Below are 16325 nucleotides of genomic sequence, written 5' to 3' on the forward strand. Positions count from 1 at the left end.
AACCATTCTTCAGTATCAAACACATATTTTTATCATGTACATATCAGAGGTGTTTTAGGCTCAAATCTTTTGATAGCCCCTCGTACCATCCATAGACATTTATGGACCGCGATAGATATGTACCACCGTTGGTGTACCCTTGTGACGCCCAAGAGTACACTTGCCCTACTTTAATAGTAGATCCATGGGGCACATATTTGACCAACCTCATCTTTTCCTCCCGCCCTCATTTCTAAACTTTATTGACATGTGCTTATATGGTAGAAATGTTCAGATCAGCATCTATTAAAAAATCGGTTAATTGAACAGGCGTTGTTTTCAGCACGTTGAAAACTGTGAAATCTCTGGATATTAGGATAAGATGTTCTTTGAATATTTAAGCAAAGTCACTAACCTGCAAACTTTATAATTTCATAATTCATCCTGTAATTTGAATTGTCTAATTGACATATATGTAGATGCTTCCATTTTAGTTTTAAAATGTTGTTAGTATGTGTAGAGGATCGTCACCATGACAACATGGCTTGTTGAGCATATTGTTGACACTCACTTATAAATCTGTGATTTGCATGTGTGTACTTCTGATGTGAACTTCTATTGAAGAAAACCGGCTTCTGTTCCCCAAATGGATGCAATTAACGACGCACCTATCAAATTTCTTGAATAATCCCGAAAGCTGCCTAACGATCACTCACTCTTATTCGGTGAGCGGTGGGGTAGCTTAGTGGTTAAAGCATTCGCTCGTCACTCCGAAGACCCATGTTCGATTCCAAGCATGGGTACAGTGTGTCAGCTCCATTTCTGGTGTCCCCCGCAGTAATGTTGCTGGAATATTGCTAAAACGGCGTAAAACTAAACTCACTCCTTCTTATTCAACATGAAAATTCGGTTAATAGTGCAGAATATACGTCGTTGTTAGTCGCACCTGCTACGGAGTGTGAAATGGTATTTTTAACATGCGCAACATCTTCAATGTCGGTGAACGACGCTATTCATAGTTGGACCAGACAGCAAGTCAGCATGGGCTGTACTGATTTTAATCAGCAAGTAGAAGCTCATATTTGAGGTTATTACTGAGGTTCATTTAAGTTGATGTCATGCAGTATACATGGGAAACCATGATACCGCGGGTACAAGTCAGGTCCCAGTTGTACACCGTTCACCTGAAGGAGATCACATTACACTAATAAACTTTAAATGTCTTTAAATATACTGATCACCAACATCATATAATTATTGTTTATTAGATACACTGACTTCCTGGATATATACCTGTGGCCTTAGTTCGAACAGAGGTATGGCCTAGCGGTTAAAGCGTTCCTTTGTCACGCCAGACCCAGGTCGATTCCCCACATGGGTACATTGTGTGAAGGGTGTCAGCCCAATCTGTCGACAAGTGAAATTTATGATGTTGCTAAAAACCCGGAGTGTCGACATAGCGTGGTCAACACACAGTAATGGTGTTAAAGAGAATGTTTGATCAGTGACTTAGTCAATCATGAGTAATTGAATTAACAATTTGTAAGAGAAATAAGGTTGCAAACAGACTATAATATTACGTTATGCGCGTATCAGGAGGAAATGAATTAACTTTGTCTTTTTAACAATTTTTAAGAGAATTAAGGTTGCAAACAAACTCTTATTTTACGTTATGCAAGTGGAAGGGTTACCATTTTGGAGTTTCACATGCCACAAAACAAAACAAAATCCCCCGAAATTATGTTATGAAATTGGGAGTAGCAGGATTAGTGCACTGTTGATATCACACTAGTACTGTGTTTTTAATTGGTTTCTTAATTGCGAGAACACTAGGCGTCAAGTCACTCATGTAGAACATCGTCTCCCTTTCCCCGGACTGTCGACAACTAATTTGGACGGATTGTTCGTTGTTGTCGACAGTCCGGACATAAACCGTGTGAAGCCTGTTTCTGGAGTCACCGCCGTGATATTGCTGGAATATCGCTTAGAGGGGGTAAACTAGCTTCACTCACTAACAGAAGTTTTGTTTAGTTATACACTGACGATTCACTCTAGATGAGGTAGCCTAGTGGTTTAGATGTTCGTTCGTTTCCCCCAGATGGTACAATGTATGAAGCCCATTTCTGGTGGATAACTGAAAATCAATAAGGACTCCAGGTGATCACGAATGTCCGGCCTTACCCAAAGCACGCACCACTCACACTATGTGTAGGAGAAAGTAAGTGTATGTTGCATAAAGTCGCACATCCTACACGAAGGATTCATTGGTAGCTGTGCTTCAAACACACGTTTACAAGACCACCAATACATGCATCTAGCAAATCCATAGTTATTTCTGAACGTAAAAAAGTGATATCATCTCAAATCCAAGCGAAGAATTTACCTCATTGCCTTCAGTTGATATAATGTATACGTGTTAGTCTCGGTAAACCATTACTAGTTGAGGCTACAAATTTGTTCACATCTGAACATGTTATTCTCAAGGACTTACATGTCTATTTGTTCTGACCGCAGTCGATGTTGACAGGCCGTTCTGTAGGTATGAATACGGTACGTTTGGTCACATAATTACAATTCGGAAGTGTTTTGTTCAGACTAGATGCTGGAAGCGTTTGTAAGCCATTTACTTTACTGTTGAGTTTAGCAACATTATTTCAGAACTGGTTACACGAAGCACAGGTGTTTTCAACACGGTGTTGATCTGGAATATTACATGTACAACGGAGTGCTTCTTCGTCATCACCTTTAAACAAACCTCTATCGACATCAATATTTTTGAAGACCTTTCCTATACAGCAAGTTGTTAATAATTACAAGGTTTCACATTCGACAGGCACTTCAAGGAAGGCCAACTGCTGACCAGAGCTATCTTCATCCCGTTCTGTAGAGAGGCTCTGTTCTCAATTTTCTCATAGCTTGGATAATGTGAATTCTTTGGGTGGCATTTAGAAGTTGTGTGATGAACAACAAGGGGAGGTCTGTGGATATACATGTTCTTTGATATAATACGAGCTAGTATCATATATCCATAGAACTCTCCTTGTTGATACTGTTTTAGAACCGTTCATATTTATTGTTTGTATGTCGTTTTTTACGATATACATCCCACCTGCCAAAAGCTCAGGACATTGGCTTGAGACAAACACTTTTATTTTTCATGTAATGCTCATGGGGGGACAAAAATTCATAAATCTCACGACAAACTGGGTTAATACGAGAAATATGATTTAAAGTCAATTAAATATCACACAAGTAGTTCTGAATACCTTTTGGTGTTTTTTCAGTGACATTCCTGAGAAGGGAATTTCCATTTATGCGTTGGCTTCAGAGGTGCTCGGGGACCCTGGCGGGATCTGCGGCCCTTCGAACCCCATACTCAAGCTTATTTTTTCTCGTGGACGGTAATATGCTGAGTTCAAATGGTTGAGAATTATCAATATTTCCGGTACTGTCCTTTTGGAAGTAATTCATGAAAAACTATTTATGATCAATAAAGAAAATAGAAAAGTCAGATCTCATCTACAGAACGTGACTTCATTCGCATAAAACGGTATAATGTTTCATTTTAATCTGAAAGAGGCACCTGTGGAAATGAAAATTGTTTCTAAAATATAACCTAAACTTCGTGAAAGATTCTTTTAATAGTTTTAATCATCGCATCTGAAACATTCGCAGGTTGCAATCAGTGGCCAGTTAATCCCGGTAACCTATTCCGTCGCCCCAGGTGTTGGTCTGTCGTTACTTGACGACATATCGGATAACACCTTGACACCTAACATGGGAAACGGGGTTTTGAAGCAACCGACATGAGCTGATGGCGCCGAAGGGAGTGTTCAGCAACGCTACTCTCTTATTAGGGATGAATGACCTGTCAATCATTGTTGTAATGTACACGAAATGCACACTTTTGGCCTTTTTTCTGGAACTAGCAATCGGAGGAAAGATTAATCTGGTGTATGTTTCAACAACACAAACACTGACACTTTGACAGTGTGTACTGTACAGAACATGCGGGTGAATAAAGTAACATTATACCAAGGGAAATATGCAGTTCGATGCATGCTTTCTTTATACAGAAGAATGTTCAAGCTCAAATCTAACATCTATTGTAGGATGGTAATATTAAACCTGCTTGTTAGAGCGAAAACGTGGCGATTATCATTCGAAAAATATCCCTATTTGGAGTAAAAATTTAAGCATCGGTGATGATAGTATGAATGGATAGAAACTCGCTTATTAAATCTACCTAATTATACTGCTGTTTTTGCTTAAATGCTCATATTGTCCATGTAGTAATATCGTTGCAATATGGAATTGTTTTACTGTGTATGAGCGAGTGGGGCTTTGCAACACTCCAGCAATATCACGGAGATGGACACCAGAAATGGGCTTCACACATTAAAATGTGGGGAATCGAAGAGCGTGACGAGTGGACGCTTTAACCGTTAAGCCATTCCAGTGGCATCCCACCCCCTAACCTTTGGACTAAATGAATCTTTCCCCACCTTCCCCACCCCTTCTCATATTCTTATGCATCTGAAAATTTGATTGACATGATCATTTGTTGAAATGGAGTAATTCATCGTGTCTTTTGATGGCTCATGTAGCGATATGTATTTGCTTCTAACTGGTAAGTGGAACACGTGGTGGCTTACTCCACATTTTATACATCAGTTACAAACATGATGTCGGGATCAATGTGTTTCGGATGACCTCTTGGTGTGCCTTTGCGTGTGTTTTGCACTGATGCCACTAATGTGTGTCAACACTGGCTGGGGTGATTACATCTACGTGCTCATGAAATAAACGGCGTTATATACGATCATCTCAGCTTTGTGGGGCAGTCTAGCTGGTGTTTAAAGTGTTCGCTCGTCACGCTGGGACCCGGGTTCGATTCCCATGGGTACAATGTGTGAAGCCCATATCATGTGTCCCAGGCCGTCATATTTCTCGAACATAATAATTGCTAAACTAAACTCACTCATTCACTCCCAGTCATTAGGATTCTATTGTGTGAAATTTGAAAACGTATTTTAATATGCGTTTATAGTGTTTGCATGTACACATTCTAAAGTAAACCCGGTTTAATAATGACCTCCAAGTGGCCGTAAAATGCTTATATTTGGACTAGGTGGTCAAGCTCGGCATATTGGTCAATAAGGTATTACCACCCACGAGCGTATGCTCGCGATATCACCCACTCGTATGGCTGGCTCAGAGATGTAGTTTTATGTTTCAATATAGTCAGTGAACAACAAACTCTCACGACAGTAAAAATGTTTATTAAAAATCAACTTATGCGTGTAGAAAAAATATATTTCATGGTGTAAACAAACCAGTTCGGAAAATACTGAACGCTGGGTGGTATTTAGTCAGGTCACCAAAGCTTTGAGCAGGATCCACATCAAATCGTGCAATTGTTGTCCCATAACATTACAAGACATTGACGCCATGACCTTCCAACAAGGGAAGAAACTCAGTTGTAATTCCTGGACCCCGTTTCACAAAGCTACCGTAGCGCTACGACTGAGTCAGTGAGTTACGAGATGATTGACTTACTAGAGCTTTGTGAAACGGGATCCTGTTGTTTAAATACATATCGGAAGAACGACCTATCTCCCATTATCATACCACTCAATAAAATTTTCATATGGAAGTTTGTTTTGAATAAAATATTGTTCTAAATAAATTGTTGTCAAATGAGCGACAGGTGTTCTATGCTAAATTATGTATACGGGTACAGAGACGGGTACTTCCGCAAAGCTTTGCGTCAAGGGCATGCAGGTACTGTCTGTGTTGTATACAATGTTTTACTGTGTTTCTTCATGTCATATAGTGTATCTGAATGACAGATCAATGCCTGTCATTTTTTCTCGGTATACTTGATCAAACCATTCATTATCAGCTACAGTAAACCAGTTCTTCCAGTCTCCCACTTCACCTGAAAATACAATGGAGATAGTAAGCGTGACTCCAACCGTTTAGAATTTCATATCACTGCTTTTCAGCATGGGCGGAAAGGCCGAAGTAGCACAGGGATATGGGCCCACAAGACTGAGTGTTAGGCTTAAGATGGCTGGTCGGTTTGTTGTTTAACGCCGAAGTAGCACAGGAATGTGGGCCCACAAGACTGAGTGTTAGGCTTAAGATGGCTGGTTGGTTTGTTGTTTAACGCCGAAGTAGCACAGGGATATGGGCCCACAAGACTGAGTCTTAGGCTTAAGATGGCTGGTTGGTTTGTTGTTTAACGCCGAAGTAGCACAGGGATATGGGCCCACAAGACTGAGTCTTAGGCTTAAGATGGCTGGTTGGTTTGTTGTTTAACGCCGAAGTAGCACAGGGATATGGGCCCACAAGACTGAGTCTTAGGCTTAAGATGGCTGGTTGGTTTGTTGTTTAACGTCGAAGTAGCACAGGGATATGGCGGATTTCTATAAACTTTCAAGTGTAGTGATCGACATGCGCATCGATCTACGCATTAGGAACACCTTGACATAACTGTGTCAACCAACACAGCGAGTCTGACTACCTGATCCCAGTAGTCGCCTCTTATACGACAAGCATGGGTAATTGAAGACCGCAACCATTCCGGATCTTCACGTGTGAATGGTGCATAACGAACCTTTAAACAAGATCATGGCCAACCGAGCTTCGAACCCGCTGAGGGAAAGTAAGTCCATACAGAAGTTCTGACCCAAAGAAGAATTGGGTATTTGGGGCATAAAGTATGAAAAATCTATAAAATCTAGAAAGGGCAACATTGATACTGTAGCACATACCTTTGCGATACATGATTGGCTGTCCTTCGGGGGTCAGGTCATACTTCCCCTTCCGTTCGCGCATGCGCTTAAATGAGCACCAGTCATCTACTTTCCGTAAGAAGGCGTCGTCATGAGACAAGCCCAGAAAGTTAGATATTCTTTGTATTTGGGATAAAGAATCCTGGAAAGACAAAACATCTGTTGTATGAAAGCATCTGTTTATATTATACATGGACATAATCCTACGTTACCATAACGGCGTGACACAAACAGCAAGTTGTTTGGTACATACGTTTATAGAAATCAAACTGAAAAACATCCATCTCAGCAGTAATAAACAACCAGGGATTTGCTATCCAACGGTGCCGTAAAATAATTGTACTCAAACACGGAGGTGAGAATCAGAAAACTAGTGATATTCGGGTATCGTGATTGTTATATATTCACACGTGACGTAACATGCTGTAGTCTGTGCTTGTCGAAATGTAAATATTGCTGCTTCCACATACTTCCTTCATGTCTTCATACACCACCGAGAGCGAGGGTATGTCTGGGTGGCTTCTCAGCCCTTCATGCCAGCTTCGGACATAATCAAACCACGATCCATAGTCAACTGTTGGCGAATACATCATCATCATCATCATCATCATCATCATCGCGTATTATTCCAATTACAGACCTGGCTAGCTTTTCTTGAAAAGTTCGTAGATCTACGAACTTCTCAAGCCGATTCTAGCTATAGACATATTGGCTATGGTCAAAGTTAAGAATCCCCAGGGCTACGAACGTTTCGAGAATAGTTAGCCAGGTAACTGACAAAAGCGGTGACGTCAAATGCAGTATAATAAAGCTGTCGACATTCTGGAAAAGAGGGAAAATGTGAGGTAGACATAACGTTAGAACATTAAATGCATCCTTTCTGAGAAATAATAATATGAGAAAAGACTGATCTTGTTGAAAACGACCTCACATCTGTACCGTCATACCACCCGCCTTCCCTTACCTCCGCTGCCCTCCTCCCCCCTTCTGCTCAATGGAAACTTTCCCCAAACATCAAATTCTGGTTCTTCATGAGAAACGCTTCATACCTTTTCCGTCAACCCACAAGGGCAGATAATCCTTGAATTTTCCATGGTAGTTGTAATATTCCTCCAGTTTCCGATGGTGGTTATAAAATGACACAGACGAATCTTTAGGGTTGCGTAGCAAGTATATGATCTTGGTCTTTCCTTGCTGTATTTCCCGGGGTAGCGATGAAAACCGCACGTGCGTGTTTAGTATTCTGGGGGAGGGCTTTTTGGCTAGTTCATTCTGTGGCACCATCTCGATCATGAAGTCATCCTTCTCAATCTGACCATCGTTGCATGACCCGATCAATAGAACACGCAACACTTCAAACAACCAATGGGTGCCTGGAATAGAACCCGGAAACAAATGGAAAAGCAATGTCTCTGTGAGTGTGAGTATGGCTGCTTACAATATTAAGTGCATATGCTGTTTTCATAACGCTCGACCACCGCTTTGAATCCATTCCACAGCCACAATGCTATTAAATCAAGCAGGGCAGGGCAACATCAAGTACCACCATTTGTCGACTTTTGGCATGAACACCGACTTTCCGATCTGAATTGCTGCCACAGAGGCAGTGTACCATTTAGCTACAGAGGTACAGAAATATCATCCTGTATATGTAAAGGATATAACACGATCCCGAGGTTTTGGTTGGACATGTAAGCATTCGGGTCGGGAGAACCCTTGGGCCTTGGGACTCGGGATCGTGATATATCTGTCATATAAACCAAAGGAAAAGGCGATAAATAAATCAAAATCAAGGTTTATTATGACGAACAGAGATGGACGATAAGCGAGTAACCGTTTACACTAAAAACTATCGCCCAAACACAGCCATTCACCCGCCAGCTGTAAACAGCACAATCTGCACGTGTCTGCGCGCTGGCTCGTCGTCAGTCGCTACCACAGGGGCTTGTATCGCTTTGAAACGGCGTTCGAAAGACATATAGATGTATAGACCCTACCCTAGTACTATATAAAAGGAAAGGGATGTAACGAAGAAACCACCCCCTCCTCGATCAAAGTTACATGTCACCGGGTAAAATATTTTTAAGGCTACGTCGAGGCCAACGGATCGAACGCCAGATGATTTCCCTACAAAATGAGCCATAAATGGTCACAATCGGATCATTATTTCAAAAGTTATACGCTACGAATCATCGAAAACAGCTACCACCGCAATTTCACGCCAAAATCATGGATCACCAAATACGGCAAAAACTCACCTTTTAAATTAGTTTATTAATTCCAGACACGTTGACAGCACCAGCGCTGGGCTGGATTCGATCGGCTGCGGCATTTCGTGGGTCGGAAAACTTATTGCAACATCTACATGTCATTTTCTCGACAGTAAGCAAACATTTTCACCAAAATCGCTGGCAAACCTACTCACTTGTCGGCCATAAGTGACCTTGACATTCAATGAACTGATCAGATCCGCGCAAACAGACTCGGGTCATCCGATTGGCCACTGCCACTGTATATTTTATTTCCCAGCAATCGGATGACCCGAGTCTGTTTGCGCGGATCTGATCAGTTCATTGAATGTCAAGGTCACTTATGGCCGACAAGTGAGTAGGTTTGCCAGCGATTTTGGTGAAAATGTTTGCTTACTGTCGAGAAAATGACATGTAGATGTTGCAATAAGTTTTCCGACCCACGAAATGCCGCAGCCGATCGAATCCAGCCCAGCGCTGGTGCTGTCAACGTGTCTGGAATTAATAAACTAATTTAAAAGGTGAGTTTTTGCCGTATTTGGTGATCCATGATTTTGGCGTGAAATTGCGGTGGTAGCTGTTTTCGATGATTCGTAGCGTATAACTTTTGAAATAATGATCCGATTGTGACCATTTATGGCTCATTTTGTAGGGAAATCATCTGGCGTTCGATCCGTTGGCCTCGACGTAGCCTTAAAAATATTTTACCCGGTGACATGTAACTTTGATCGAGGAGGGGGTGGTTTCTTCGTTACATCCCTTTCCTTTTATATAGTACTAGGGTAGGGTCTATACATCTATATGTCTTTCGAACGCCGTTTCAAAGCGATACAAGCCCCTGTGGTCGCTACTGTTACTTAGAATATGGCGCGAGAAGGTGATGACATTTTCATAAAGCAATCGCAATCGCGTGAAATGGATAGCGAAAGCAGTGACAGTGATCGTGAGTTTGAGCTTAGATTCGGCGAACCTCTTGATAATAACGCCATTGATAAAGAACTTCAAATTTGTGTTCCTAAGTCTACAAAATACAAGAATGATTTTGCTGTTGCTGTGTTTACTGTGTTGCTGTGGCAGGAGGAAAGACGTCAGAGAGCCATGAAATACAATTTGGATTTGCCGAAGGTGTGTTTGTCAGAAAGATTTTCAAAATGGGTGCTGAGAACCTTAATCTCGCCCTGAATTTTTTCTTGTTCGAAGCCCGGAAACAAGACGGAGGGTTGTATCCATCTCATACATTGTATGGTATATACTCCTCGTTACAAAGCGCCATCAGAGCAAAGGGATGCAAAGTGAACATGTTTGAAGATAAGGAGTTTGAAGACAGTCGTCGATGTCTGGACGCAGTTATGCGCAAACGTTCTGCTGAGGGTCTAGGAGCCGGAAGCCGGAAGCCAGAAGCCAACAGAAACGATATCCCTCACTGAGGAAGAGCAGCTTTGGCAGTGTGGAGCGCTGGAAGATGACACCCCCAGAAAACTTCTAGATACAGTGCTGTATCTTACAGGTTAGTCTTACTACATACTCTATTCATGTACATATTGATTAGTTATCGTAAGCTTTTCTATTCTTTGGCTGAAGAAAAAATGCTCAGATATAAATGATAATGTAGACTAGTTCTTTTGGTCTTTTTGTAGGATTGCACTTCGCTCTTCGAGGGGTAAAGAACATAGGACCTTGAGGATGTTTGCCAAACCACAAATAACAGGACCTCATACTGATGGCAACGGCCGAAAGTTCCTTCTGTACACCGAAGATGTGTCAAAAACAAACCTTGGCGGGTTGAAGCAGAGGAAACAACCTCCGAAGAAAGTGCGGGCATATGAAAACATTGACAACAAGGACCGATGTTACGTCAGTATTTTCCAGAAGTACAGATCAATGTGGTGTCAACGAATCAAAATTTAAAAACAATAAAGAAAATTAAAAAATAACAAATTTAACATCTATTAGATGAAAATATTAAGATTTTCTTTCAATTAAGCGGATAGAGTATTTCAGAAATCATTCTTTGGGATTTTTAATACAGTGTGGAAGGCAAAAGGACCGATTACTTCTACTTCACACCTCGCGCCAGACCCAAGGATGGAAGTTGGTTTCTGAAAATCCCGGTTGGCCACAATACCCTCCAATCTACAGACAAACGGCTTTGTCAAGAAGGTGGTTTACAGGGTAACAAAACAAATCATTCATTGAGAGCTTCAGCTGCCACACGGCTTTATCAGGCCAACGTCCAAATGATTTGTGAAATGACCGATAAGAATACATTCGACATTGCTTGACAATATTTTAATGTTTACATTGTAACAATTATCTCATTCACGTAACACACATTGTAACCGATGTAAATAGCACTCAAGATTAATTACGTTTGAAATAATCTAATTTCTAAGATCAGTCGCCATTATTTCACAACCTTTCATTAAGGCAAAGCTACTTCATGTGCTTTGAGATATGTGATCTTACGAACACTTTATTTATGCTTTTGCCTCTTTCTTTCTAGGTCACAAGAGTGAAGCTGTTCGTTCATACAAACGGACCTCTGATGATCAAAAATATACCTTGTCCGACATTCTTACGTCAGCACCAAAACGCCAGAAGGGTATCAAAGCCACATGTACGGTATATCCAGACAAAGAGCTGAATGTCAATGCCGGAAGTGACGTTGTTTCCAGGGAATCTAAACCGACAGTCGTGTTCAATTTCAACATCTCGTGAAATGTAGTTTCAAGAAATAAAATCACTGTCTCTGCTTGATTTTTTTCTTTAAGAATCTGAACGAAAAAATAGTCTCGTGAAAATCTTCTTTCAGGGCCAAAAAGTATTCTAAACATCCCAGGGATATTCTACAGAATGTCCCTGGGATATTGTAAATGACCCTGAAAGGAGGTTTACCCGACAAAAGAATAATCTGTGAAACGACACTAATAAGGTACCTGAGGTTTATATGTGCACATATACTGCTGTAAACTGGTGGACTTCATCCCTTTATATGCTACCCATCAAAAGTTACACTCATTCAAAACATTCACTGTATAGTTGAATTTCTCCATTGTCTTCGATTAACCAAATGCAAACTGTATGCAGGTTAATTGCACGGGCATCAAACATGCTGGAAAGCAAATATCATGCACGTGAACAGTTGAGTTGTGGTATAACGTTTTGTTCAGAATTGGCCAGTTTGAACTGAGTTTCATCCTTTACTGAACTCGTGATGTTTTCCACGCTACGAATTTGTTTTACAATACATCAGTTCAAGTGTGAATAATGTCTTTAAACAGTCTGAAATATTTTGCAAAATCAAGGTTAGGTCAACAGTTGGCTGATGTAAGTGTTTACATTAGTGAGTCTAAACATGTGATAGGTAGTAATATAATGGTGACATTGTGTGTATGTGACTGTATGTCGTCCTCTTTTAATTTGTGTATTTTGGTTTGTTTTGCGTGTATGTGGGTGCGTGCGCTCGGTCGTGCGTGAGTGTGTGTGCGTGTACTTGACAATGTTTGTGTTAGTAGACATCATGGAATTTGAAAGTGGTACACCCCTGTATTTATTACTTACTCCAGAGTAACGAGGTTTTATTCCTACCTGATTTAGGGTAGCCAGATATTAGGATATCGTCGTCTCTCAACTTGAGATCGGGAACGCCCCTGATGACATCGGCTGGGAAGGTCGGGAACATGAGCCCGTCCACTTCCAGCAAGGTCAGAGTGCATCCTTCAGCATCCGGGACTTTCCTGACAGACATGATCACCGCTCAACTCCCTACCAGCACACCGGAACAGTTTGGTCCAAGCAATGTCGGACTGGAGAAGAAATGTCAACAAATCTCACTACCAATGTTCAATTGAGAGTTGCATATACAACATATGTGTGAGTTGAGTGAGAGGAATGTTCGTTCAACACCACAGCCGGAGACATTGTACGGTTTGTGTCAAGTTGGGAATCAAACCAGGGCCTTTGTCGAGTTGAGCGAACGCTTTAACCACTAGACTGTTCCACCGTCCAGCATATCTCCATAGTTACTTAGGTACAGATATAGATGTGCTGTATTTACACCGAAGATAGATAATATGAACATAACGCACATCTAATTGATATGTTTGTCAAGCAGTCGTTTCTTTGGTTATTATCGAAACAATACACTGCGGGAGTTGGATATTGTTATGTCTTAACTTCGTTTTCTATGTTTCACAACTTGTAATTATATACACCTTAACTAATTGCAGCTATTATTATCATTCGGGTTGCTAGAAATGACTATAAAAATTGTAGTGGGTGTGTTATGTTTAGTGGTTAAAGCCTTTGCTCGTCACGCCGATGTCCCGACATTGGTATAAGGTGTGAAACCCATTTCCGGTGTCCCACGTCGTGGTATTGCCGTAACGTAGCTAACTGAAGCCTACAACGATACTCTCTCGTGACGCCAATGCCAGCCACAGCTGATTTTACGTTCGCTTCCATTACTTTCATCATCCATGTTGCCTGGGTTAAGCCGTAGAGAGATGTGTTCGTAATAAATGGATTCCGCGCATGTCAGAGGCGATCCAAATGCCTTTTGCACTGAGGTTATTACTAGTGTATCCAGAAATGAAATCACCGTAGCCCGACTCGATTAAATCATACGCCGGATGACAACCATTCACGCACACCTTGCATTTAACAACAACTATTGATTTCACCCATCGTCGACTCAATTCAAACTCGACACGTTTAGCATAACACTCGATAAGGGCAGACAAGCTCCATCAGCCAATACCGAGAACGATTGTTTTTCCTGTTGGGATTTTGGAACTTACCGAATGTCATGGTAACCATGGAAAGGTCATGGGTTAAAAATAGCTCCACTTTAAAAGTTTCCGGTTTCATGTGCAGCAAGATCTAATCTGGGTCATGTGTTATATAGAGTAGACAGTGCATCTGTGTAAACACAGCAGTGAATGTATAGCTGAATGATTTCCCAGTGTGACATGTAAAAAGGCAGACGTGGGAATGAATGAATGCATTTTTCCTGGTGAAAACTATGCTGCTCAGACATATTAATTACTGTTGCATTCTATCAGATATTCTGTTGCACTAACATGTTAATATAAGTAATGGCATTCTTTAAAATCGCTGTTGCGATAGTTACCTGCCAAGCCTTACCTGTAACAGTTAACTGTGCTGATTAATTAAGCGAAGTCGATAAGTGATCGAGACCTGCTCACTTGTCAGTGCATATTCCAAAGAGGAATGGACACATTTACGGATGGATGAACGTGGCGGTATTCACCGGCTATTTCGCCCTCGGTTTGTTCGTCAGCTCGTCACTGGCTGACGGCTCGTGTTGTCGCCTGAAGATTAGAGGCTGATGCGTGCAAGAGTAGCTTCCCTTGTGTGATAATTTATGCTTGACTTTAAGCCACGTTTACAGCGTTCAAGTCTCATGATACTTCACAAGAGATTAAAGGGTTTGTGGTGGAAGTTATGGTCATTGTGTAGCTATCAGAAGGTCGACTTGCCATAATCCCACCCAGCCAAGCCCCATCCCATTAAATATTCCCAACCGTAAAAGCTGAAGTATACCCTGTTGAGAGGTCTATCGAACCTGTCTATGGTGTTCCTGCCACAGTCCTGTTGTATCGCCCGTAGAGACTCTACAGGGGAGCCGTTTCACAAAGCGACCTTAGCATAATCGTTGCAACAAACCTATGTTGAATATTTGGAGTTAAGACAGTAATATCTAAGATCGCTTTGTGAACCCGACAGAGTACGTGTCCAGCTATGCTATAGTTTTTTGTTTGTGTGATCCTTTCAAAATTGGTGTATGTATTCCAGCTAGTTGAGTGGTTCTGTAGGCATGCGAGTCCGGTCCAGATTCCCGGACCGGGTTCAAGTTAATTTTTTCAACCACAGTGACACATTTCTCTGGCATAAATGAGTAGAATGAATGTGAAAGAAAATGCTATTTACTCATGAAATATTTTTACCGTGTGTTGTTGATCATGGGACCTGCAAATCCGTTTACTATAGGCATATATATCACCACTTCTATTGATGTTTGCTTTCGTACTTCTTCTAGACGTTCATTAACAGAAAGCAGCTCTGTAAAAGAACTGATGAAGGATAATCTTATCTACTTGTGTTTGAGTGGATATCCAAATCTTTCTGTGGAGTGTTTTCTCAAAGGTTCTTCTATAACAACCATGAAGAACGCGGAAGATAGTATACCACCCTGTCTAACCCCATGCATATACGGAACCAGCTTGTATTTCTTATATACTACAGGTTATGCAATGAGACAGTGAAGGACATCGTAGAAATGGACCGCATTTTAATCAGATATTAAATCTTGCACACTTGCTATCTCGATCAGACCTATAATATCCATGTCGCGTTCTTGACAGTGAAATTAATTGCTACTTGTGTTAACCAGGGCGTGGAAGCAGCCTTCTGGTTGAAGTGTTCGCTCGTCGTGCGTACGACCCGAGTTCGATTCCCCATATGCGTATAATGTGTGAAACCCATTTCTGGTATTGCTGGGATATCGCTAAAACCTCTCTCACTCTGTTGTGTTATCTGTTTATTCTGCATACCCATTGCTACCTAGGCAGGAGGTAAGAGGAATAATCAAATAGATTATAAGATAATCCAGTCTGGGTAATGTGAATGTAATAAGACACAAGTGAACTCGAATAGAAATGTTAGACAATGCTCTTTTAGAATACGCTCCTTGTTTTTAAAGTTTACTTTTTGCAGTGAAACAGTGTACCAATGAAGAATGTGTATTTACGCTGCAGGAGGTCCTCTGCGTTAATTTTAACATCTGAGATCCATCTTCCGTCACAAAACCACGTGTTCAAGAATTTTGTGTGTAAGAAAACGGAATTTGATTCGATATGGAGGTTTGACTACATACACACAGCAATCATGTCCTTCTTTTTTCTTAAATCCAACGTTCACATCTACTTTAAGTGCAGCCCTTTCCCCGTGCTTCTGAACATAAAATAGGATGATTGGTTGAGCGTCTTGAGCAGTGATCCCATCGCCAGCGAAAAGGATGTGTGATACATCCGTAAAAGATAAGTATTACGGTCCATTTGACACAGATACTGGATGAGTATGAACACAACAGATGAGAGAGTGAAGTCGAATAATTTATCTGGCAACTGAAGAATACACGCACTTCTTATCTTTGTGACATCAACATAATACAAGTATTTAGATCTACACCATGACTGTTATCATCCTCAATAGAATAACCGTCACCTCAAGGCTTGGAGACTGACATCAGAGAAGACCCGTCGCGCTGTGGGGA

The 16325-nt window shown here is 41.2% G+C and overlaps 1 protein-coding gene and 1 pseudogene across 1 annotated transcript; one reads left to right on the forward strand and one right to left on the reverse strand.

Moving 5' to 3' along the window:
- Positions 1-5246: 5246 nt before the first annotated feature.
- Positions 5247-14392, reverse strand: LOC137285117 (sulfotransferase 1A1-like). Its single transcript, XM_067817339.1, has 6 exons — positions 14174-14392; positions 12617-12834; positions 7829-8152; positions 7250-7353; positions 6759-6921; positions 5247-5920 (listed from the first exon to the last, which is right to left on the reverse strand). The coding sequence occupies exons 2-6, from the start codon at positions 12774-12776 to the stop codon at positions 5808-5810; spliced, it is 864 nt and encodes a 287-aa protein (XP_067673440.1). The 5' UTR covers positions 12777-12834; positions 14174-14392; the 3' UTR covers positions 5247-5807.
- Positions 10180-11310, forward strand: LOC137258719 (zinc finger MYM-type protein 2-like; annotated as a pseudogene).
- Positions 14393-16325: the final 1933 nt, after the last annotated feature.

This window comes from Haliotis asinina, chromosome 1, assembly GCF_037392515.1.
Source record: "Haliotis asinina isolate JCU_RB_2024 chromosome 1, JCU_Hal_asi_v2, whole genome shotgun sequence".
Taxonomy (NCBI): domain Eukaryota; kingdom Metazoa; phylum Mollusca; class Gastropoda; order Lepetellida; family Haliotidae; genus Haliotis; species Haliotis asinina.